Source organism: Lingula anatina, chromosome 8 (genome assembly GCF_051362555.1).
Source record: "Lingula anatina isolate TDL-2025a chromosome 8, LinAna3.0, whole genome shotgun sequence".
NCBI classification, from domain to species: Eukaryota; Metazoa; Brachiopoda; class Lingulata; order Lingulida; family Lingulidae; genus Lingula; species Lingula anatina.
This window is the reverse complement of record NC_141774.1, coordinates 19,805,645-19,830,987: the sequence shown is the minus strand read 5'-3', so window position 1 is coordinate 19,830,987 and position 25,343 is coordinate 19,805,645. Positions and strand designations below refer to the sequence as shown.

At 36.3% G+C, this 25,343-nt stretch overlaps 4 protein-coding genes across 5 annotated transcripts; all 4 read left to right on the top strand.

The window, feature by feature from the left end:
* Nucleotides 1-3,003: 3,003 nt before the first annotated feature.
* LOC106179580 (uncharacterized) lies at nt 3,004-7,790 on the top strand. Its single transcript, XM_013563284.2, has 8 exons — nt 3,004-3,139; nt 4,027-4,211; nt 4,572-4,833; nt 5,310-5,471; nt 5,905-5,931; nt 6,357-6,386; nt 6,753-6,896; nt 7,164-7,790. The coding sequence occupies exons 1-8, from the start codon at nt 3,085-3,087 to the stop codon at nt 7,517-7,519; spliced, it is 1,221 nt and encodes a 406-aa protein (XP_013418738.2). The 5' UTR covers nt 3,004-3,084; the 3' UTR covers nt 7,520-7,790.
* Nucleotides 7,791-8,083: 293 nt separating this feature from the next.
* Nucleotides 8,084-14,054, top strand: LOC147760537 (uncharacterized). Of its 2 annotated transcripts, XM_087018907.1 has the most exons (6): nt 8,084-8,188; nt 8,858-9,033; nt 10,009-10,252; nt 10,742-10,903; nt 11,204-11,347; nt 11,676-14,053. In XM_087018907.1, exons 1-6 carry the CDS (start codon nt 8,134-8,136, stop codon nt 12,071-12,073), a joined length of 1,179 nt encoding a protein of 392 aa, XP_086875033.1. In that variant the 5' UTR covers nt 8,084-8,133; the 3' UTR covers nt 12,074-14,053. The 2 variants fall into 2 exon arrangements, with proteins under 2 accessions (XP_086875033.1, XP_086875034.1); XM_087018908.1 differs by lacking the exons at nt 8,084-8,188; nt 8,858-9,033 and adding an exon at nt 9,598-9,652 and having other exon boundaries at nt 11,676-14,054.
* A 319-nt stretch (nt 14,055-14,373) lies between these two features.
* Nucleotides 14,374-17,455, top strand: LOC106179589 (uncharacterized). Its single transcript, XM_013563301.2, has 5 exons — nt 14,374-14,494; nt 14,800-14,978; nt 15,209-15,431; nt 15,825-16,024; nt 16,352-17,455. The coding sequence occupies exons 1-5, from the start codon at nt 14,443-14,445 to the stop codon at nt 16,913-16,915; spliced, it is 1,218 nt and encodes a 405-aa protein (XP_013418755.2). The 5' UTR covers nt 14,374-14,442; the 3' UTR covers nt 16,916-17,455.
* A 377-nt stretch (nt 17,456-17,832) lies between these two features.
* Nucleotides 17,833-23,421, top strand: LOC106179590 (uncharacterized). The gene is made up of 8 exons (XM_087018814.1): nt 17,833-18,973; nt 19,405-19,589; nt 20,242-20,503; nt 21,433-21,594; nt 21,819-21,845; nt 22,263-22,292; nt 22,617-22,760; nt 23,066-23,421. The coding sequence occupies exons 1-8, from the start codon at nt 18,919-18,921 to the stop codon at nt 23,419-23,421; spliced, it is 1,221 nt and encodes a 406-aa protein (XP_086874940.1). The 5' UTR covers nt 17,833-18,918.
* The last annotated feature ends 1,922 nt before the right edge of the window (nt 23,422-25,343 follow it).

Sequence of the window (25,343 nt, the reverse complement as noted above, 5' to 3'; positions counted from 1 at the left end):
GAGTTGATTTGGATTCAGTATAAAATATTTTAAATTATAAACAACACGATTATCAATTAAAATATTGCTTTGTTGGTAGATTAAATCTGGAACCCGCCAAATAGATTTTAAAAATGGATGAACGAATGGATAAATTCATTTCAAGGTCTTTGGATCTTATATAAAAGTACCTTGGATGATTCGTGAGGGTCTCCAAGCATATCTTTACTGGACAAAAAGAATGGGTTATCATCTTTGAAAATCTGTCAAAATATTCCTATGTGTTGGATTTCGATGGGGTGCGTTCATATGAAAGGGGGTGGTTTTGTCTTTTTACAACAATTTCTTTATATACATGAAATTCTCAAACACAAGCCTCAATTTTTTTTCATACCGTTAGCTTACGGCCAACCTGGTCGAAGGCCTTCATCAGACTGACGTGAGAAGTTGTTCATACTCACTGACCGCTAGGTGGTATAGCGTGGTAAGCTAACGGTATGAAAAAAAAATGAGGTTTGTGTTTGAGAATTTCATGTATATCCAACAACCAAGCTAATGAACATTTTTGAACAATTTTTTTTTTGTTTCCAAACATTTCTGTGTATTTTAAACTTTATTATTCTTAGCAGAAAAAAGACACTAAATCAGGGTTAAAATCTGGGCACAGACATGCCAGCCTGTTTTGCAGTACAATAGGGAAAAGAAAGGTCTCAGAATAGTATTGTCATGTTTTGGTCATCACAGGGATCGTGTACCCACACACGCTAGAGTAAAACAAAAATTGCTCTTCGCCAAAACTTGATAGGTGAAGAAAACGAATTGTAGTGCATTACCATCGCTTCCGTTTTCAACTTTACTAAAAAGTGTTATCTCTCATACACGTGAACTATACAAATCGTTCAATTTCGGGATTTAAATACCTAAAATACACTCTTCTCTTTTTAAAGATACATACAAAGTCAATTTTTTGTCACAAAAACCAACCAAATCCCAGCATACAGTTTCAAGTAGTATAAAAGAATTACTAAAAGGCATTGTTTAATTTTACCCGAAAGTGATGTTTGAACAGATTTTTTTTTGCTAGCATTCTATGCTGTATGTCAATGGGGCAGAAAAGTAGGTTACGAAAGTAGGTTAAATTGACAACCAAAAATTTAAAGAAAGGAGCACTCTAAAGCTCTTTTATGGCTGATCGGGTGATTTATTCAGTTTATCCCTGGGCATGTCGAATTTATTAGAGTCGTATAAGAAACTAGTAGAAGTGGTTTACATGTGTTTAATACTGGGAATCCACGCTCCACCGATGCTCGGTTCGTATGTACCTTTAAAACATCAATCTGTAAGTAAATCCTCTCATCGGAAAGTGTAATCACAGATGTTATGACCCAGTCCTGTTACGTTTTCTTCAGTCACGCACGACAGGGAAACCACATTTTGTTTTCCCATTCAGATTCGTACGAGGGGCTCGGCGTAAATTGTAAAGATTTCCATTATTGACGTAATGACCCGGTCACATGAATATTAAATGAGTTTAATTAAATTAGCTATATTCGGTTCCCACTTTTTGGTGTGTAACTCACGAAAAAACGATTTCACGTCATTGCCGATTCAGTATTGCAGTGTGCTTTCCCAACTCTGTGAAGTTAGGTGATAAATTTTATGTTTTTAATGTTACATTTTCTAATATTTATGAATATAAAGCATAATACGATGCATATTCTAAGCGGAAAGCGTGCGCACGAAAGACGATTTCATGTCATCGCTGTTTAACCGCCGATTCAGGATTGCAGCGTGCTTTCCCAACTCTGTGAACTTAGGTGAACTATTTCCTGATAATTTTTGTATGCGTTTGATGTTACAATTTCCACAATTTATGAATATAAAGCAAAATACGATGCATATTCTACATGTAAGCGGAAAGCGTGCTCACAAGATCGGCGCCATGTTGAAAGTTTGATGCCCATGTCCAGTTGTTATTACCCAGTATCGTGGACGTGCAGATATTTATGATTTGGTTTTGAATAGCAAATGTGCACACTGAAAAGTGTTGGTTTTGACGCGAAGATTAATTCAACCGAAAATCAAGTTTTTTGCAGTCTGTCTACCAATGGGATTAAAACCGAAATAAAACCTTCAGCGCTCTGAACGTATAAGATGACATGTCCCATGGGTCGTACTGTAATTGTTGTCTGAATTTTAACGATCAAATACAACCCTGCACGACGGAGAAGTAAACAGATCACCTTTTGTCGAAACGAGAATGCATTCAGACTGCAAAGTTCTAGTTCTTTCGCAAACAGCTTTAACAATTACGTGTAGGTACTGGAACTCTGTGCATGTTTATGTAAGTCCCAACGTGAAAGCGGGTCAACTTTGTCCCACGGTCTTTTTTTTTCAATTGATTGCACAACTGAAACCTGCCGGTTAAGTTTGAATGAGATAAGTCTTATAAACCGAATAGATAGATTTATTTCAGTGGCTTTAGCTCTTACATAAAAAATCTCTTGGATAACTCACGAGAGTCCCCAGGCACGTTTATAATGTGGTTTTGAATTACATCGAGCACACTGAAAAATGCCGCGATCGGTTTTGATGTAAAGAATAACTCAACTGAAAAGCAACCCTATATACGTGTGTTTATGCCATCTGTCTGCGAATAGAATTAACACCGAAATAAAACCCTCAGCGCTTTGAACGTATAAGATACCAAGACCCGTGGGTCGTGCTGTAATTATTTTCTGAACGTTCAAATGAAATCCGAAAGATGACAAGTATCAATCATCTTTTGTCGAAACCAGACGTTCAAGTTTTTTCGTAAACAGCGTTAACAATTACAGGTACATACTAGTATATGTTTACCTAAGTGCTAATGTGAAAGCCGACCAACTTTGTCCCAGGGTTTTAATATATTCAATTGATTGAACAATTGCAAACCTCCCGGCTAAGTTTGAATTAGAGAAACTTTTTTTTAAACTGTGCTCAATTGTTTCGCTTTACATAGGCCAATGTTATCACGTTGCGGTATGCGCATGCGCTCTGTAAACACGTCCAAGAAGAAATCTGCTGTAGTGACAGTACTCTAAGTGTAAGAACTAAGAATCAGCAATGAACTTATGGCAGGTCTTTGCTTTTTTATCCTTTGTAGTTATTCCGAATGTTGGTAAGTACTGGTAAAAACGTGAGGAACTTCTTCACGAAACTACTTAAATTGAAAACTAGCAGTTTTGATACTAAGGCTCTATTCCCATAGATTTTAGATCGATCTATCCCCGCGGGAGTCTCACTAGATTACTTTCAGATAATCCGACTTAAATGTCCGTCCCGCCTACTACAAGCTGTAAGGGGGTAATTAACTTTCGTGTCCGCCCGGCTGACAGCTATTTAGAGTGAACCCCCAGGGAGTTAGGTCGATCTAAAGTAGGTCGATCTTATCTCGGGGAAAGGGGTGTAAGCCTAGTGTGTGTGAGTGCTGCCTGTAGAAAATGTATCAGTGCATTGTTTGCCACACAGTCATGTAAGTTATGACACTCATAGTCATGCAACGGATATACTGATTATTTTAAATTACGGCTATTTTGATATTTCCCTGGGCGAATAAGACGAATCGTATTAAAGGACCGCTGTTAATGTCATAAGAAACCAAGTTACATGTAGTAGGCCTACTGAGAGAATCTGAAATGATATTGCTGTTACGTACTTCTGCTAAAGCCCAAGTTGTCGACTTGTGTGCGTTTTTCAGAGACTAAAATCAGAATAATCCCCGAAGAAGTCCCTGAAGAAAACACACAAGCCAAAAGTTCGGGCACTTATCTACAGTAGCATAGGCCTACATGTACAGCCGTACTGATCTTTATAGTTGCGTTTTCAGCGTAATTTATTTATTTACTTATACAAGATCAAGGCGGTGACCATGATGAAGCTTTTTCTGTTAAAGCCAGCACGTGTAAGATTTGTTATATTATCCACAAGCTATGATTTTACACATTATGCCGGTTTTCTCATTTAATTAATTGGTTAAAATATTACTTCATTATCTTGTATTTCAAGGAGCACTACAGTGCGTAGATTGTATGTATCTGGAGGGTAATGAGACGAGTGCCATAGCCCTTATGAACCGAGCTTTACAAGCTGATCCCCGCTGCATGGACAGCCCGACCGCTATAAATGTGACCAGAAATTGCAGCGAAGCATGCATCCAGTTCCAAGTTACTATGATAACTGTATACAAATCGGTAAATATATCTATTCTATATTTAGGCCTGTTATGATGAAAGCTAGCGAGGACAGAAAGTCGGAATGGCTCTCTTTATTATGAAAGTATTTCATATTTAACTGTGTTTTCAAAATCGCAATTATGACGTCCCCCTTAAGGTGAAACGTGTGAGAATGTTAATTAATTTAATCACTGAACACTGACTTTTTATCTTTTACACAAAAGAAAGTATAAAAGGCAGTAAATACGGAGTTATTGGCAAAGGTTAAGGATATCCTTAATGTAACACTGATATTTGAAGAAACACCCAATTTTAGCTAAGGCAGTAAAGAGAGAAAAGAATTAAAAATGTAATTGTAATACATTGCCGTTTTTTTAGGTAAACAAAGCTGTGAACATGACAATTCACTTCCGGTCCTGCGCAGTAGAGCTCCTGGTGACCCCCGGATGCCGGGACATGTCGAATGATGCGCAGAGTTCGTTGTTTCAGGAACTGAGTCACAAGGCTGTTTCGGACGTACATCAACTGCTACCTATTTTTCCGTTTTTCACTGTCGTGGACATCGAGGGAAAAGAATGCTTCTGCAATGACGGTGATATGTGTAATAAAGATATCAGTAATTTGGGCCCACTCCCAACGGGTAGGCATTGCGTGTTTTTCCAAAGCGGGTATTTTTTTGGTTTTATTTGATCACAGTTGACAGTTACTATCGGCTATAGTTTCTGTATAATTTCAGTATTTTTTTAAGTACAGGCAATAATGAAAGAAATGAAAGGAAGATGAGACGAAAAAAAAAACACAACATCACATTTGTTTGAAATCTTTGTCAAAGGAACCTTGCGGTACCACGTATGCTAATCATTCACTGCCATCAAATTATTTTAACTACCGTCTTTATGAAATGTAATGAAATTAAATAGCGAAATATACTAAATTGTTGGTATTTTCACACGTATGTACTGTATGTTGATGCAGAAACTCCTTTGCAAAATGGTTAATTTAACAAATGATCCTACATAATAACACATATTACAATGATATGGTTTGTGATCACACGTTAATATGTATGACTTCAATTTACTTTGTAAATCAATATTTATTGACCATTAATTGCAGCCATCCCCAGGGAGCGACCTCCGTGGAATATCATCATTCCTTGTGTTTCCGTGGGCATCGTAATCATAGTTTCAGCAGCAATAGTTTTTATCTGGGCACTACGGAAAGGCAAAATTCTTACAGCAAATCTGGATGCAAGATCGAGACATTTTGAAGGCGATAGTAAGTTTATTACGATTTTATCACCCTAAGGCCAGGCCAACTACAAGATTTGCAACCTATGATTTCAATGTGAGTGAGAAATTAGCGTTTGACTGTTGTTGTTCGGTTATTTTATTTTCTAACTATGCATGTGTATAATCATTACGATTTCAAGAAAACAGCGCGAATGTCTCGTTGTCATTTCCACCATCTGTATCTAAAATGTATTCTAGAAGTTTTCAATTTGGACGATTACAACGATTAATTCAATCGAGGTTTCAGTAAATGTTCAATATGTATTGTTTGTTCTTTTATAAGATTGTTTAACTTCAGATTTTTCAATAAAATTAAATATCCTGCAAGGCTTATTGATATGTTAAAAGGAATATGCCGTTACTGAATTTATTATTATTATTATTATTATGTACAATAATCTCTGCTTGATTTGTTCCAGATGTTTTGAAGGAAGGAGACCCCAAAGGTAATGACTGGCATCCATTAACAGTAAACCCCTCGCCTTAAGACCATCGTGACTTGCATTTTGTATTGTAACGAATGCTTTCCCAGCAGTTGGGTGAATCAGGCAAAAAAAAAAAAAAAAAAAAAAAAAAAAAAAAGATAAAGAAATAAACATTATTCTCATTTAGATTTCATCAAAGTCGTTAAGTCGAATTATTGAAGTTAAAACTGAACAAAACTTAATTAATAAGATGAACAACTGTTTTCAGATTATTTATTTTCTATTTTTCAACAAAAACAATGTTGTCTGGATAAAACATCTGGCATCGTCATATGTTTCGTATCCATAATGGTATTTTTAATAAAAAAAATTATCGTCCAATATCCATGTTCAGAAGCCTTATATATGTACATGTATGTTCATGTTCGTTGCCTCAACTCTTTCAGATGAATGGAAAGAAACCGGTGAAATAAAAGGTAAGAATCAACGAGTGTAACGGTTAAGGCAATTCGAGATCCAGCCACGAGGCATGCATTCTACAATACAAAAAAAAAAAAAATGTGGTAATGTATGCTACCCCAACGTGTTGAATTTCTCAGTGGAGAAATAGAGTCATATACGCTTTTCATATGTCGCCTCTTTTTCCGAACATTTATGGAAGTTAAAATATTGTTGTCAAGACTGAAAAGGAGATAGTAAAGATGGTGAACTGCTTACAGACCATTCCAGACTGCAAGAAGTACTCAACTTCCGTCTGGGTGATGCGATTAAGCTGCTGTATATAGTAGCAACTTTGTGATTAAGTTCCGTCATGCATTATAACAAGCTTCTCTATTTTCTAGGATTCTACTTCCATGCCTTTATTTCGTACAATGAGTCCGTACCAGAGGACAGAGCGTTTGTAAAAAGAAGACTTATACCAGAGTTGGAGCGCCGCGGTTTTAGAATATATAAACCTGACGAAAGGGTCGGGGATATTGCAAGACGTATGTGCCATTTCATATTCAAAAGTAGCTCCAATAGTATAGGCTTAGATATAAATTCTGAACTTGTGTAGTTAACAGATTTAACTATTTGGGGCCATAAGGTGAAAAGTCCTTATGTACGCTGTGTTTTTATTGTTGAAAATCTTCCATTTTTTCGGTTTAAACGAGCAGTTTTAAAACATTATTCCATTATTCTTTATCTACAGACACTGTATATGTGTAGTGAATATCAGAGTAGACCATGAAATCTATATGTTGTATTTCCAGAAAAGGAAGACATTGCCATTGAAACCAGCAGTCGATTCATCATGATCGTTTCGCCGGAGTATTTTGATATGGATGGCGTGAATGACCTATGTGGAAGAGTCAGGAAAAAGCTAAACGACAACAAAATCAGAATAATTCCAATAATTTTGAAAGATTTTGATCGCAATTTGAAACTAAATAAAGACTTTGCCTCTGTAAGAAAACTGATGAAACAGCCGTGTTTTGAAAAACCTAATGAAGACGCTATGGATAAGTTTTTTAATGACATCGCGGACTTCATGCCAAATCTTGAAAACCAAGCTGAAAGAGCTGGCGGAGACGGTCTGCACCAAGAACAAATTGAATTAGATGTCTAGATTCATGGCAACGAGCGATATTGATGTATCTTTGTCTACGTCTGCACCAAACTGGCTGTATGTGGAACTAAAAATCGAGGTTGCATAAAATCGTGCAGAAAAACATTTCCTATATTACTGCCATTGACATATACATGTATCACTTACGTAAGAAGTATACCTTATATATGTACGTTATTGGAATAGATTTCAATGAATAAGCATCATATGGTATGGCGAAATATTGTGTGAAGCTTTGTATTTATTTTCCGGACTCTTAAAGTCAAAACCATTGTTCTCAACCAGCAGTCTGCAGCATGGGTAGTGGCATGATACCCGACCCAGTTCAAATGTTCAATATAGACGCGGCATGCCGTAATCTTATGTAAATACACCTCGTCAAGCATAAATAATAGCCAAAATCAACAAAGGAGAATATTTAGATCTTTTCACATCGCTAAAAAACACAATAACATCACACGGGGTCGCGTTTGAAAGACCCTCAAGTTTATTTGTCATGTAAACCACTGTCCTACAAAAGCGGGTTTTACAGGCGCATTGATGCGGTGTAAAAATGTGTCCTACTTTATTCATTCTGAGGCTTGTTCAGCTAAAGGCACCTGAAAATATCCAGCATGCGGCAGCTGTGTTCGGTTGCAGTATTTCTTCTCGTCACATTGAACCGCAGAGGTAAGGTTATCTCTAATGTGGTCACAAACAAAACGGTCACGTCTCGTTAACATCTGATCATGTCTTAAACATGTGAAATTGTAGCAAAGATACCTTTATATGTAAAAAAATTCAGTCTATCTGGAACAAAAACGTATCGGTATTAAGTCCATTATTTTTGTCTTTTAGTAACTAGTAAACGAAGGAGTGAAACACAAATAAAATGTTAGATTTTAAGCTACCAAAAAGTACTGCCCAGGAGCTAGTTTTTTGCTGTGGGCTGTGGAAAGGGGGCACACGCACACACACACGCACACACACATACACACACAAACATACACACACACATACACACACATATGTATATTGTCCTGGTAATTGTCCTGGTCTTTTGCACATATTGTAATTCTTTAAAAACAAAGAAGTCCTATATAATATTTTTGTCCCATAAAGAGGACTTATAGACTAAACAAACACATTTGATTCTATATCGTCTATTTTTCCTTTTTATTTATTTTTTTATCATATTGGTTTTTGGTCTTGGAAATGAGTGGATTAATTGCTAATTTTGTAGTTGCTAATGATAAGGCAGACAGACTGACAGGCAGAGAGAAGAAAAAAAAGAATTATAAACAAATCAATACCACAAATGCTTTGGAGATTAGCTATCAACACAACACTTAATTTCAGTTCTCGGCATTCTGTGCATCGACTGCAAATACCTTGAGATAGATGGCGTTAGTGTGTTGGGCCCACTAGGAGACGTGCGCTGTAATGGCAGCCACACGACCGTGAACACGACCGCCGAGTGCAGTGAAGGCTGTGTACAGATGGGGTTTTCTTTTCGACATATAAATAAACAGGAGGTGAGATAGGCCCCAACCCCATAGCCACCGTCGGTCTAACTAGTTCGATTCAACTCTGCGGAGACTTGTTGAGCGCAATCAGCTGCACTGAATGACATAGGCCCTATGCCTCCTAATGGTGTTGGGTAAAAAACACAAAAGCCGATGATTACATGAGCACTCTAGAACCAAGAGGTTTGTCATCAGTTTAGCCGATTGCTCTAAGCAAGAGTACACGCAGAATTAGATCGATCTACATTGACTGATGGTTATTATGTGAACGGGTCCTTTAACACGAAATACTGGAATTGCAAACGATTATGAACAAACTGTAACCAAGGAGGTGGGTGGGGTGGGGTTAAGGGGGTCTTGACATTTTGTCTCTTTTGCAGGTAAAGCATATACAGTGTACATATACCTTTTAAATGAGGTGATATATGTCATGTAGCTATAAACTATATTTCTTTTACTATTTTTTTATTTTTATTTATTCATGTTGCATTGTTCTGGTTAAGTCTACTGGAAAAATGTAGAATTTAGACCTCAAAATAACAACAACAACAACAACAATAACAATAACGAGTGCAGTGAAGGCTGTGTACAGATGGGATTTTCTTTTCGACATATAAATAAACAGGAGGTGGGTTAATCACGAGATATTCAAATTACTTTCTCTTAAGAAATACCGTAAACAAGGGTAGGGTTAGGGGTTTTGACATTTTGTCCTTTTTGTATGTAAAAAACATAACTGGACATGTTGAATGACACAATCTCAAAACGTGACAAATATCACGTAGGTATACCCTATATTTCTTTTACTAGCCTTTTTATTATGTATATATCACGTTGCATTTGCATTGGTCATCTTCGGGAACAAATTTTGGTTTTAGACTCAATATAAATAATAATAATAATAATAATAATAATAATAATAATAATAATAATATTGTTCTTCTTTCTATTATTATGTTAAATGTATCATTTGAATGATTGCAGAGCCATACGGTAGCCTATAGCTTACGGTTCTGTGCCGCCAAGCGGCCGGAGGGGGACGGATGTCGGTACATGACTGGGGATCACGCGAGAAAGGGCTCGACGGATTTGAGAATGATAGGATTCGAGAGGTTTTTTAGTTACTTTAGAAGTGGAAAGTTTGAAGATTTTCAAGGTGTTGAATGCTACTGTAGTGATGAAGACAGGTGTAATGCTGAAGTGAAGAATGTTAACCCGTTGCCGACTGGTAGGTGGTGACACACACACACACTCAAACACACACACACGCACACACAGAGAGAGAGAGAGAGAGAGAGAGAGAGAATGAGAGAGAGGATCACCTGCAATTCACTGATAAGAGAAATAAACAAAGTGATCTACTTATGTATACTAACTGCCAAAACACTGAATGCAAATGCAATTGTTCGAGCAAATACATGTATATTATAAGTGTTCGGCAAAACAGATTCAATGTCGCATGGTTCCAATATTCAGATGTCGACTACTAGCTGTTTTATGCATGAGTACGTACCTTCAGTATCGGACTGAATATGTCACTAATGTATTTTATAATTGTTAGACTATAATTGTAAAATGTGGAATTATATGTTATAACAATCTGTTCGTATTATAATTGATGAATCAGCTGTATTATTTTTTTTCAGTCATTGGATAAAGCACATTATGTTACGTTTGTCATCATGTATCATTCGTTTAATGTCATCTACCATTGCAGCTATTGTCAAGTTGTACCTCCCGTGGGTCATCATAGTACCTGTTATAACCTTGACACTGGTTATTCTGACTGCAACCGGTCTTCGAGTGTTGTGTCTGAAGCGCCCTAACAACCTCTACGTTCTGAAGTGGAACCAATTCACGGAAGCTGCAGAAGCAAAAGGCAATGTTGTTTGTTATGTTATTTTACAGCAGTTTGCCTCTTTACCCAAAAAAACTGCAATAGTGATATTTGATGTTCGCGTATACTACATGTATTACTAAGACTATTCACGGATTTATTTAAGTTAATATTGGAATAGTAAAGAATCGAAATACTTATTTCACTTTTACTTGGAGAAGGACCCTTTTCTAAAATATATATATTTAGAAAATTAGTTTTATTTTTTAAAAAAATTCAAAATTAGACAAATGGAAAATGATGATTATTTGTTACTATTGTTTTCCTTATTTATTTCGACAGATTCATATGTGAATGACGTGGTCATTTCTTTTTGTGAGACTGAGGACGAAAGGCCAGAGGAAGATGCAAAAGAATGCGTACAGGAGCTTGTTCAACGCCTAAAAGATGATTACAAAGTGGTACAGCAGACTGATAACGTTGGGGGTAAAGAGATGTAGTTACATCTGTGTTAACACATTATATTTTTTCTTCGATTAAATTATTTTAATTATACTAAAAAGTTCATTGTGGTCTTCAGGTAATTTGCTGGTGTTTTACATTGTACTTATGTCGTTGCCATCGTAAACGCACTGTAAACATTTCCTACTTAACACAAAAGTTTAACTTTTTTCGATGAGCTTTAAACAAATAATGATCTGATTTCACACAGTCCTACTTACATGGATGAAAATGTGCAGACCTCCAACCACCTTAATCGGTGTTAATTAGTAAACATAACTAAATTAGCATAATTTCTTTTTTCTTACTTCAGGTTCAATTTTAGACAGCTTAGATAAAATAGTAAGGCAAAGTAGACTGTTCATCATGCTCGTCTCCGAGAATTATTTTACACCGAAACACAAAGACATTTTGGCAGTGGCACAAACCCAGGTAAATGCTGGAAAGTTGAAAATCGTTGCAATCATCCTCCAGAAAATTAAACGAGATAAATTTAAAAAGGATGAAACAAATAAATTGATCCTTGACTTAATGGACGGCACGTTTTGTAAGCCTACCGTAAAACTCAGGTGGCCCGCAGAAAGGAACGCACTTGCTCGAAATGAAATGGAAAAATATCTAGATGAACTCCTGGTAAAAATTAGGTTGTGCTTGCCTAAAGTGAAGAGGGGAAACTACCAACAGAATGAAGAAAGGGTGGGATTACTATAAAATAATGCCCAGCAAGATTGAAAAGTCGGTGCTGAAAATGCAGAGCCAGAGTGTTAAAGACAATGTGAGTTTCACAAACACGTGAAACAAAATCGACCTCCTGCGCCCAGACTCCCGAGTCAATAGAAAATTTTAAATCGTGTTAAAAAGTTGAAAAGTTAAAAAAGTAAAAACCGTACGTTATGGTTGATATAGCATTAGTCCCCACACATCATCGAAGGGGAGTCTTGAAATTACATCTGCAATTACTGCTCTTAACCTTCATTGTTAGAATGATGCAGTTCATGTAATTCCTATTAATATTTATGATTATCAGTTTATCTCCTATTCTTATCTACATAGGAGAGCACTATTTTGTGAGAATAAAGTGAAATTATTAATCAGAGTCAATTTAGAATTACAAAATATAAATAAATAAATAAATAAATAAATAATAAATAAATAAGAGGTTGACTTCCTGTAATGCGTAAAGTATCCCAGAGTAGTGTCTGTATTGCTTATTTTTTATAAAACCTCATGTAATGAAATGGTGAAACCAAATTTGATATAAAAGCATTTATAACTATTATCTTTTTTATTACAGTAAATAATCATTTAACCTTCATACCTCGGTATCAAATTTAAAAAAAATACTTTTAAATATCTATTTATTTCTGTATTTTACGTAAAATTTGTCAAAAGTTGAGACAAAAAAATGCTGCGCTTTTTTTCCTTAAGTGATTTTAAAAACTTATCATTTGATCGTTATTTTCTCCACTGTTTTGTGTGAGGTACTTACTTTGCCTTGGGGTTCAGGAGAAAATAGGCAAAGTTTCAGAGAAAATCCATTTAACGTTATGCAATATAGCCATCTGTATCGGTCCTTTAAACTTTTGAGCAGGTCATCTGAAGGTCAGATATGGCCTCCAGTCCCCCACCTCCATGCCAATGCGATCTTTAGACCCACCGCAACAAACAAAACTACACGAAAACATTTCTGATTAACATGTGTATTTGTTCCATTGCTAAGACAAAGTTAAGTGTCTGTCACATACGTCATACAGGCCATATACAGTACATGTAAAGTTACGTGAAGCACAATAGTAATGGGACACCAGGGTAAGGGTGACAACAACAATAATTTCTGTGTAGAGGATGCAATGACAAAGAGGGTCCGTGTAGATAGATAGGGTGTGATGGCGAAAATTGCAAGGAAGAATGGGGCCAGTACCATCTCTCCTGACTCAGAATAAAAAGCTTTCTAAGTGCACCTATACAGTACCTGTGTTGTGTTAGTTGAGATTGTTTTGTATTGTTACCGGCAGATGCCTCTGTAAGTAAAGTACAGTCCGGTGTGCTAGTTGGAACCTCTTCCTGTAACGTTGCGTGATACCACTCTCTTACAGGTAGGACGGTTCATTGTATAATTTACTTTGATTGGCGAACGTGTAGGCCTACTAGCCAAACTTGTACCGGTATAAAAGGGCTTATACTAAAAAAAATCGCTCTCTTCTCTCCTCTTCTGTCTTTGTAAGAAGCTGAAAGCTCTCTAGTAGGCCTAAGTTCTTTGTGTTATTATAATGTCTCAGTGCATTATTATTATCATCAGTATTATCGTTTGCTGGGTGGTGTATATATTCCCTGTCAGGATTCTCTGGACTATCAGGCACTGGTGATGATAGCAAAATAATACAAATTCTCGTGTCATGCAAGTGCATCAGTAGTGACCAAGTTTATAGGGCCTACAGTCTGTCAGTTATGTCAAAGTAACAAATGCATATTGCAAATAATACTATATCCAGTATTATAAGATTGTGCCTAACTATTGTGAGATATATGTCTCACGTAGTTAGCTTATATGCATTTTGATGTTATAATGATCTAAAGAAGTTATACTTATTTAAGCTTATGTGCGAACTTATGTACATGTAAAACTGTAGTTTAGAGAGCTTGTTATGATCAATAAATTATTATTATTGTCATTATATTCTGGATTTACCTGCTTTGCCGTGTAATTTTTGAATCGGCGGTTCTAAACTGTATCTTTGTATGAAAATCTAGTCTTATTTTTAAAGTGATTAAAAAGCGGTTGTAATAAGTGCATCAGTAGTCTACATGCTTTAATTATCACAGAGATCGCACTGCAGGCGTTTTTATTGAGATAAATAAAAACGATTTTGTCACTGTAATGAACAAATTGGTCAACAATTCTTCTTTTGAAAACCCCGTCTTGAATGAGGCACTGTATTAAGGGCACTGTTATTGCACTTCTTGGAAGTGATAAAATGCGCATGCGTTTTTCCTGTTTTCAAATACGAGACAAATAAAACAACACAGGGTGTATTATTCTATGTTGATCGACTAACTGAAGAGAGCGCAGTCGTCTCAACATGGCTTCTATTTGTCAAAGCTTGGTTGTCCTCCTGTTTTTTGTACAGTCAGGTAAATTACGTGTATATATGCACTTTCAGTCTATAGGTACAGGGAGTACGTACCAGTATGTATAGGCCTAATAGTTTTGCCTATAAATAGTACATATGTGATAGAAAGATGAGGGAGGAGAGAGAGGTGCGACTGTTCCATGAATGTTTTGCAAAACCAAGTTGTATTTACATTTGAAGAGTCCATGGAGAAGTTTTGGATTTATTGTGGATTTATTTAATCCCCTTTTCAAAATTAAACTTGATGGCGAACCGTGAGAGCAAGGGACTTGTTAGGAGTTTAACTTTATTAATTTTTGAAACTAGGAACAGCCATTCAGTGTCTTCTCTGCCAGTCACCTGGTTACAACTTGGACTCCATTTCACAAAACCTTTACCGGAATTACGACCGGCGATGTGAAGACAACCCTTCTGCGGCGACAAGCTTTGGAGAGTGCAGTGGGTCCTGTTACTATCTGAGGGTCACCCAGTCTTTAACAAAGACGGTAAGTATCTGGTGTGGTAGAGTGGGTTTCTGGGGTAGAGCCGACGAGGTGGGTTCAATCTGTTTTGGTTTCGCTCTCTCCCTCTCTCTCTTCTCCGCAGCTAGGAGTTGTGCTGTACATGTATTATTCCAATTATTCAAAATAATAATAGATAATGGTCATTTCAGAAAAAAAAAATAATAATGAAGTAATAATAAATGAAAAATAGAAAAAAATATGTATCTCTCCAGGACAGCGACTCCACTGTTAACTCACGTGACTGGGTTCGCGGTTGCTTAGCAACGACCAGTGTCGAGGAAGGGTGTATGAATCTGACCTTGGCTAATCTGGAGGACATTCAGAACATCCTCCCGAACAGTGTATCCACTGTGACCGCCATGGAGGGACGCCTGTGTGTGTGTAACTCAGACCGATGTAATGTGGATACCACGAGTCTTGTGACATTACCACAAGGTAGGGGTTATTTTTTTTTCTTAACACCATCTTAATTTTTTAGGAATTTGTATCATACTATTTTAGGTCTCTCCCGTTAGTATAACTTTAAAGTAATGTTTACGGAGTAATGTTTGTGTTTTTTTTTTTACATCTTTTCGTTCACGTATTTCTTAATAGATTATAACAGAGTATAGCCATCAATAGAGGTCCCGTGGTCAAAGACAAGCTCGGATATCAGAATAATAGCTATGACTGCCGTTTTTGTGGTAAAACAGAATATACTATATTTCTGTGAGTTGTTCACAATGTTTTTATTGTGAAACATAGATCTTTACGAAGAGTTATATCCGTTTGATTATTTCATTTATTTATTTACTGGTATTAATCCATTATATATGCATATCCTTACAGTTCCAGCAGTGCAATGCCCCAAATGTGAGCACATGGAATATACCTCCAGTGACTTCATGGTACAATTATTCCTAGGACTTCTTGGGAACTGGTTTCTGGGGGAAACGGACCAAAAGTGTGTGTCGAATCCATCTCAGACAAAGACTGTCAGCTGCCGCGGGTCCTGTCTGAGCTCTGTGGGCGATGTGACGATGTCTGTGGTAAGAAAAAATAAAAACTAAATAAAAAACTAACGAACAAACGAAAAATTTAAAGCATTTTAAGAAAAATATATGTTTAGCTTTGTATTCCGTTGCATGAAACACTTGTAGTATAGTATTTTTGAAAATGTTGACAGGTACAATAACAAAAAAATTCAGAAGTACATAAAATGGCATACAGTAATGTAAAGGAAAAACTGTACTGTCACCGATCAAAGTCCATATTGATTATTTTTTATTCTCCTACAGAATGCAAACAAAAATAACTGACGCTTGTTTGTTCTCATGTGGATTATTACTTATGCTTTATTCTCTTTTTTAACTAAGACATTGGTGACCGTCACTATGAAGCTAACGGAGCGGTTATGCTCTGCTAGTAAATCAGCTGACGGATGTTCAAGACTGACAGACAGTGACGCAGCCATGACTGGGTTGTTTACATTAGATTCCTTAACTGACTTCGGCCTGCAGAGTCATACCACATCAGCCGAGGTCTGCACATGTAACCAGGATGGATGTACCAGACCAATGACAACAGTTTCTGGTTCATCTACGACCACGACCACGCCCACAAAAACCACGCCCTTTAGTATCACACCAACAAGAGTGACACCTGACAACCATGTGTCTACCAAGACGACCACGCCCCATTCTACCAATAAGCCTGAGCACTATGAAAGCTCACCAGCCACAGCTAAGTCCAGAAAACCCACACATTCCACGACAACTCATTCTTCGAGGTCTACCACGCTAATTAAAGATGCCGGTTCAAGTGCCGTTACTGCTACACACAAGCCTCAAACTTCAAGCAGCCGCGGCGTGTTCAATCTGGAACTGTTGCTAACCACCCTAATGGCTGCCACGTACTGCATGTTATGGTGTTTGTATTAAGATGGCAATCGGTTTCAATTATAGCATATATATATATATATATGTTATACACTGTACATGGTCATTACTGCCTAAGAGTGTGACCCACCCCTTTCTAACCATTCTATTACATCACATTTACACCCTATAGCATCTAGACAAGAGAATACATTGTATATACTGTGTATCGTGAATGGAAATAACCACGTTCGTTAATTCTCCGACTATTTCAGTTTGTGTGTGTGTGTGTTTGTGTTTGTGTGAGAATGGTACCAGCATTCTGTGTATAATATAAGTCCGTTGTTACAATTGTTTTTCACACGACAGCTTACTTAAGTTATTTGCATTCCAACAGTCAGTGTCTTACAAAAAAGCTTCAGAAGCAATCCTGTATGTACATGTAGCTGGTCTTACCTTATCAAATGTAAATGTTTTAATTGTCTCTTTTCCGTCTCATGGCGTTTTGTGGTGTTGTTGAATTAGCTTAAAGCTGAATTGATTTGGATGAAACAATGGATGTACCATTTTAAGTGATAAAAAACACGGTCATGATTAAATAAATGTTTTGTTGAATACCAATAGATAAAATCTGGGATCCACCAATTAGATTAGATAAACGGGTAGACGAATGGATAGATTCATCTCAGGATCTTACATGTGACATCTAGGATCAGGATCTGGATCTTACATAATATATTTCTTGGATAATTCGCGAGAGTCTCCAGGCATATTTATAATGTGGTTCTGAATTTCAAAAGTGCACACTGGAAATTGTCGGTTTTGATGAAAAAAAAAAAAAAATATATATATATATATATATATATATAATTCAATATATATATATATATATATATATATATATATATATATATATATATATATATATATATATATATATATATAATTCAACCGAAAAGCAAACCGTACTGTTTTCCGTCTGTCTGCGAATGGAATTAAAACTGATATTAAACCTTCAGCGCTTTGAACGTCAAAAATCTAATATGGCCTATGGGTCATACTGTAATTGTGATCTGAATTTCAATACAACCCGCACGATGGAAAGTAACAAATCAACTTTTGTCGAAAAGAAAACACATTTCGACTGCAGTTCTTTCGTCCTGGGTAAACACTGTTAACAATTGCACCAACCGGTACATGTTTACATATGTTCTAACGTGAAAGCGCCCCAGCTTTGCCTAATGGTCTTTTTATTCCAATGATTGCACAACTCCAGACCTCCCACTTCAGTTTGAATGAAAAAAGTCTTTTTTAAACCGTGCTCTTTTGTTTCGTATATAAGCCAATAGTGCAATATGCGCATGCATGAGCACACATGTACTGGAAGAAATCTGAAGAAATTTGAATGAAATAAGCCTTTTTAAACTGAATGGATAGATTTATTTCAGGATCTTTAGTGCTCACATAAAAAAATCTCTTGGATAACTCACTAGAGTCCCCAGGCATATTTATAATGCGGTTTTACATCTTGCATGCTGGAAAGTGTCGCTATCGTTTGTGATATGAAGAATAATTCAACCGAAAAGCAACCCTACATGTTAAAGCCGTCTGTCTGTGAATAGTATTAAAGCTGATATCAAACTTTCAGCACTCTGAACGTATAAGGTATCATGATCCATGGGTCGTACTGTATAGTAATTTTCTGAACGTTCCAATGCAACACGCATAATAAAAAGTAATAATCATCTCTTGTCGAAACGAGAATGCATTTTGCCTGCAGACATTCTAGTTCTTTCGTAAACAGCGTTAACGATTGTATGTACCGACATTTGTTTACGTTGGTGCCAACGAAAAAGCGGACCTGCTTTGCCCCACGGCCTTTATATTCAATTGACTACACAATTGCAAACCCCCCGATTAAGTTTCAATGAGAAAAGTCTTTTTTAAACTGTGCTCATTCCATTTATATAAGCCAATAATGCAATGTGCGCATGCGTGAGCACACATGTACAAGAAGTAATCTGCTGTAGTGACAGCACTCTAAGTGTAAGAACTAAGAATCAGCAATGGAATTTTGGCAGGTCTTATGTTTTTTATCTTTCGGTGTTATTCCGAATACTGGTAAGTACTGTTTAAAAACGGGGGTTCTTTACGAAACTTCTTTTATGGAAAAGTTGCAGGTTTGATATTTTTGTACATGTACATGTATGTGTGCTATCAGTACATTATCTGAAACACAGTCGTGTTTGTTATGCTCACTCATGCAATAGATACACTGCTTACTAACTACTAGAAGATGGGCTACGTACTTTTGTGTTCGTGTTGATTTCATTAGTACCTTGGGTGAATAAAACAAATTGTTTAAACAACGGCTGTTAATGTCACAAAAACGAGTTTCCATTATTACTGATAGAAATACTTTTGCTGACACTACTGTTAAATCCTACACGTGTAAGATTTGTTAGATTATTCACAAGCATAATAATGCATAATACTGATTTTGTCATTCAATTAATAATTTAAAATATTAATTTATCATCGTGTTTTTCAAGGAGCACTACAATGCGTAGATTGTATGTATCTGGAGGGTAATGAGACCAGTGCCATAGCCATTATGAACCAAGCTTTAAAAGCTGACCCCCGCTGCATGGACAGCCCGACCGCTATAAATGTCACCAGAAATTGCAGCGAAGCATGCATACAGTTCCATGTTTCCATGGTAACTGTATACGAATCGGTAAATATGTTTCTTTTGTGTCGACTTGTGTAAAGCAAAGCTTATAGGAACTGGAAGTCGGCTCTCTTGGAAGCATTTTCAGATTTTCAAGGTTCACTCCATGGGTTTGAAAATACCCGTAATGCTTATTTTTTTCCATCCGTCGCTTCTTTTAAGACCTAACATTCACCTACTGAAAGATTAAGCCCGTTGGATAATTTTATTTTTTCTGGAGCGTAGGCTTACCAGATGTTAACACTGGTAATTCTATCAGACCTTAAGAATAGGGTCGCTGGTTACAATGACTGGCCAGACATTTTAAACTAAATAATCCTTTATTAATTACATTTAATTAAAGGTCGAATCCAAGTGCAGCGTGGAATAGATAAATGTTTCGTAAGTACAAGAAAATTACTTATTTCCCGGGAAAATCCATCTTGGCGAGTAAATCCCATGGAGTTGGCCTTTAACTGTGTGTTTTGATCACCACCTGTAGGAGCCTACTGTATGTACTAAGAGTACTTATTAGAGCAGTCTCTTTACAAGAAGTGCTTGCAGCATAATTTATGGTATACTAATATTTGAAGAGACACTTACCGAATTTTAGCGAGGGGAGTTAGGAGAGAAAAGAAAAAAAAACATCAAATTGTATAAATTGTCATTTTTTCTTTAGGTAAACAAAGCTGTGAACTTGACAATTCACTTCCGGTCCTGCGCAGTTGAGCTCCTGGTGACCCCAGGATGCCGGGATATGTCGAATGATGCGCAGAGTCCGTTGTTTCAGGAACTGAGTCACAAAGCTGTTTCGGACGTACATCAACTGCTGCCTGTATTTCAGTTTTTCACTGTTGTTGACATCAAGGGAAAAGAATGCTTCTGCAATGACGGTGATATGTGCAATAAAGATATCAGCAATTTGGGCCCACTCCCAACGGGTAGGCATTGTGTGTTTTTCCAGAGCCCTTTTTTTCTTTTGGTTTTACTTTTATCACAGTTAATTGTCGTATCGGCTGTAGTTGTCGTATAATTTCAAAAATTGACCCACACGTGCAACCACCGTTGATGACTTAAGAAACGAAATAATGGATGAGACAAAAACTGCAACACCACACAAGTTCTATTCGTTCGATATCTTTGACAAAGGATCCTTACGGTACCACTTATGGAAGTGGTGTTGAAATAACCATTCACTGCGTTAAATTAATTTTAAATCAAGCCGAAGTCTCTTTAGCACGTTTTTCTTCCAAACTACAACTATCTGTTCACCACTAGCAGGTGTTAGCAATACCTAAAGGGAGTGGAAAGATAGTGGTCGTAGTTTTAATTTGATCATGACTATTAAAATTATAGTTTGAAGGCATTTTCTATCCTTCGGCAATTACGGAAAGCTTCGGCATGTGTGGTAGGTGTCATATATTGTTAATAACACCAATCAGATACTGGTAGCAGGATAACCACTGGTCACGGTTTCGATTTTCACGTAGTCTCGTTTTCTTTTTTCTTTAATGTTTTGAAGTATTATTATTATTATTATTATTATTATTATTATTATTATTATTATTATTATTATTATTATTGTTGATGATTCTTTTTGCACCTGAAGGCTAATCTCTAATCAAGGTGCAATGATTGATGTGACGGGTATCAGCTAGTGAAATGTTATACAATTAATAAGTAACAGAATGTTGTTGGCACCTGTAAGTATGTTGTTGCAGTGACAAATGTTTTCCTTTGAAAAATATTAGGTTCAACAAAATATCCTACATAATAACACATATCACAATGATACGGATTGTAATCATGTGTGTATGCCTATGAATTCAGTTTTAAAACTTAGTTTATATTTATTTTACATTAATTGCAGCCATTCCCAGGGAGCGACCTCCGTGGAATATCATCATTCCTTGTGTTATTGTGGGAATCGTAATCATAGTTTCAGCAGCAATAGTTTTCTTCTGGGCACTACGGAAAGGCAAAATTCTAAGAGCAGATTTGAACGCATGGTCGAGACATATTGATGGTGACAGTAAGTTTGTTACAATTTTCTCTCGCCGAGGTTTAGGCAAACTGCAAGATTTGCAACCTTCTCTTTGATTTCAACGTAAGAAATACATATATATATATTGGCGTTTGAGTATTATTGCTTAATATTCTCTACCTGTGTATTTATTTAAAAAAACTTGTAAGGCTGTTTATATTTTATAGTAATATGGCTTTTCTGTATTCTTATTATTGTGTAATTTGTTCCAGACGTTTTGAATGAAGGAGACCCCGAAGGTAAGATATAGCTTCCATTATCAGTAAACCCTAAGACCACCGTGACTTGCATTTTGTATTGTAACAAATGTTGTCCCAACGCTCTGGGTTAATAAGGCATAAGAGAAAAATAGACGTTCTTTATTGTTTTCTTCTATTTAATTTTACCATTCGAAATCGTTAAGTCCAGATATTGAAGTTAAAACTGAATGAAAATTAATCACTAAGATGTTTTCAGATTATTTCTTTATTTTTCTGTATTTCAACAAAACAGCTTAAATTAATGTCAGACTGAAACTCTAACTGACACACCCGCCATAGTCAAATATTTCGTACCTATAACGGATTTTCTTTAAAAAAATGTCGTTTAAGGCCCATGTTTACAATTCTAAATCATGCACATGCACGCATTTATGCTTGTTGCCTCAACTCTTTCAGATGAGCTCGGAGCAACCTTAGAAATAAAAGGTAAGGATTGACAGCTATAACAGCAATTTGTTGTGACAGCCTCAAGCATACAATATGTAAAACATTGTGGTTATATATGTGCAACCCGCAACATTTCTCAATGAAGAAATGGACTCATCTACTATTTTCATGTGAATTACTCTTAATGCTGTTTGTTGTATAAAGTTCGTCTTAATCTTTGAGTCTGTTCATTGTAAGGAAATGGTTAGTATCCTTCCTGTTAATAGCCTGTCATTATCTTTAAAGTTATAGATTTTATCTTAATTCTAGAGTGTATATATTAACAACTTTGTGGCTCTGGTGTCAAACTCCTCTTTTTTCCAGAATTCTACTATCATGCCTTTATTTCGTACAATGAGTCCGCAAAAGAGGACAAAGCGTTTGTGAAAGGACACCTTATACCAGAGTTGGAACGGCGCGGTTATAAAATATATAAACCTGACGAAAGGACTGGAAAAGTTGTAAAACGTATGTGACAGTTCATAATCAAAATACTTCATATAGTATAAGCTCAGATACAAATGCTCAATTAGATAAGTTGACAATTTTTCTATGCAGTCATGAAATTCGAATCCAAACATAGACTGTCTTGTAATAGTTATTATTTATTGCGGTTGAATTAGAGAGTTTGAAACACAGAGTTAAGTACATCGACCACTAACAATATACACTGTATATGTGAGTTAAAAATTTACATAGTTAAATATTGTTATCGTTACTGCATGAATCAGTGCCTATTGTTCACGGGTTTAAGCTATATTTTGCGTTTTCAGGACCAGAAAACATTGGAATTAATGCCAGCAGTCGGTTCATCATGATCGTCTCCTCACAGTACCTTGATATGGATGGCGTGAATGACCTATGTGGCAGAGTAAGGAATCGGTTAAAGGACAACAAATTGAGAATAATTCCAATAATCATGGAAAATTTCGATTTCGATCACTACCTTTTGCAAAGGAATGACGGCACAGACTATACATCTGTAAGAAAACTTTTGGAACAGCCACGTTTGAAGAAACCAAATGAAGACGCAATGGACAAGTTTTTTGACGACATCGTAGACTACATGCCAAAGCTTATAGTCCAGGAAATTGGTGAAAAATTGTGCATTTTTTACCTACAAGCATGAAATTTGGCACACTTATGGACAATAAAATTCTAAGCAAATTTGGATATATGGGCATGTCTGAAAATTCCAAAATGGCCGTCAAATCCAATATGGCCACCAAAATACCTTTTCAAATTAAAACCTCAAGTACATAGTCTTCTAATGACTTAAAATATCATATAAAGGTTAGAAGACACCATGGTATGAATCCTTCAGGTGTATTAAATCCAAAATGGCCGCCAAAAGTAAAAAAAACAGACCATTTATTCAAGATATCCATTTGAATGGGGAATTCATCAAGCACTTAAAACTACAAGCATAAAATTTGGCAGGTTTGTGGAAAATGAAATTCTGAGCAAGTTTGGATGTATGGGCATATCCAAAATTTTAAAAATGGCCTTCAAATCCAAGATGGCCTCCAAAAATACGGCTTCTAATTAAAACTTCAAGTATATAGTCTTTTAAGGGCGTAAATATCATACAAAGGTTAAAAAACACCACAGTATGAATTCAGAATCAATATTTGCTTTTTTAGGTGTATTAAATCCAAAATGGCCGCCAATAGTAAAAAGCACTCTACTAATCCAAGATATCCAGCAGAGTGGTTAATTCATCAAAAACTACAAACATGGCATTTGGTACAGTTGTAAAACAGGATTCCAAGTACTTTTGGATGTATGAGCATGTCTAAAAATTTCAATATATGGCCCCCAAATCCAATATAGCCGACACAAATACCCGTTCAAATTAAAACTTCAAGTATATATAATCATTTAATAACTTAAGATAACATTTTATGGTTAGACAAGACTATGGTGTGCATGAAGTATCAATATTTGATTCTTTAAGTGTATAGAAATCCAAAATGGCCTCCAAAAATAAGAAAAACAGGCCACTCACAGCAGCAGTATGGTGAATTCATCATGCACTTAAAACTACAAGCATGAAAATTGGCTCAATTGTACAGAACAGGATTCTAAGCAATTTGTTATATAGGGACATGTCTGAATATTCTAATATGGCCACTAAAACCCCTTTAAAGTAAAAAAAGACTACTATATAATCTGACTGACAACAGTCTTTACTCTTTTTTGGTTTTTCGCTCCTTTAGTTACATTTAGACCCAAATGACCATAAAAAATGGAACAGGACTCCTTTTGGTCTAGTTGTGACACCACATGCAGCAATTCTATAAATGTCAAGGATATGAAAATGTCAAGGTATTTTCACAAGTAAGTTTCAAATTAACGAAAGTTATTTTATCAAGTAAGTGTTGCACATTTTATGGGCGGTCAACCTTTTACTTTAGTAAATGGACAATATCTGAACAGAGGATAACAGCTAGCTACACCGAAATTTCTACTTATTTGGTTAAATAATTTTCATTCATTAATGTGTGCCTAGCTTTACTAGTAGTTGTGTTTCCCTCAGCTTTCCCAGTATTTCCTTAAAGCTAAAGCTTCTACATGTAATCCACTTTCCCCAACAAAATACCAAGAGGCATTGGTCTTTTTTAACACCAGAAAGCATCAGTTTACATGCATGAGGGTCAATAGGAATATGAAAGTGTGGTAGGGCATAGTAGTAGATGTAGGTTACTAGTGTGAACCCTTATAGGACCAGTCTTCCAATGCTTCTGACTCAGTTTACATGCATGACGGTCCATAGGAACATGAAAGTGTGGAAGGGCATATTAGTAGATGTAGGTTACTAGTGTGAACCCTTATAGCACCAGTCTTCCAATGCTTCTGACTCCCCTCACCACAGTTAGCAACTGCACACATAACTACAAACAGATGTGGTAGGAGCTACCTGGTAGATTTTGTAAGCTGGGTAAGTGAATACTCCTCGTGGCTTCATTCTGGATTGTCCCACAGAGACAATGATGCCGGAAATCTCATGAATTTTTACCTTTCAAAGTCCATATTGCACTAATTTCTTGG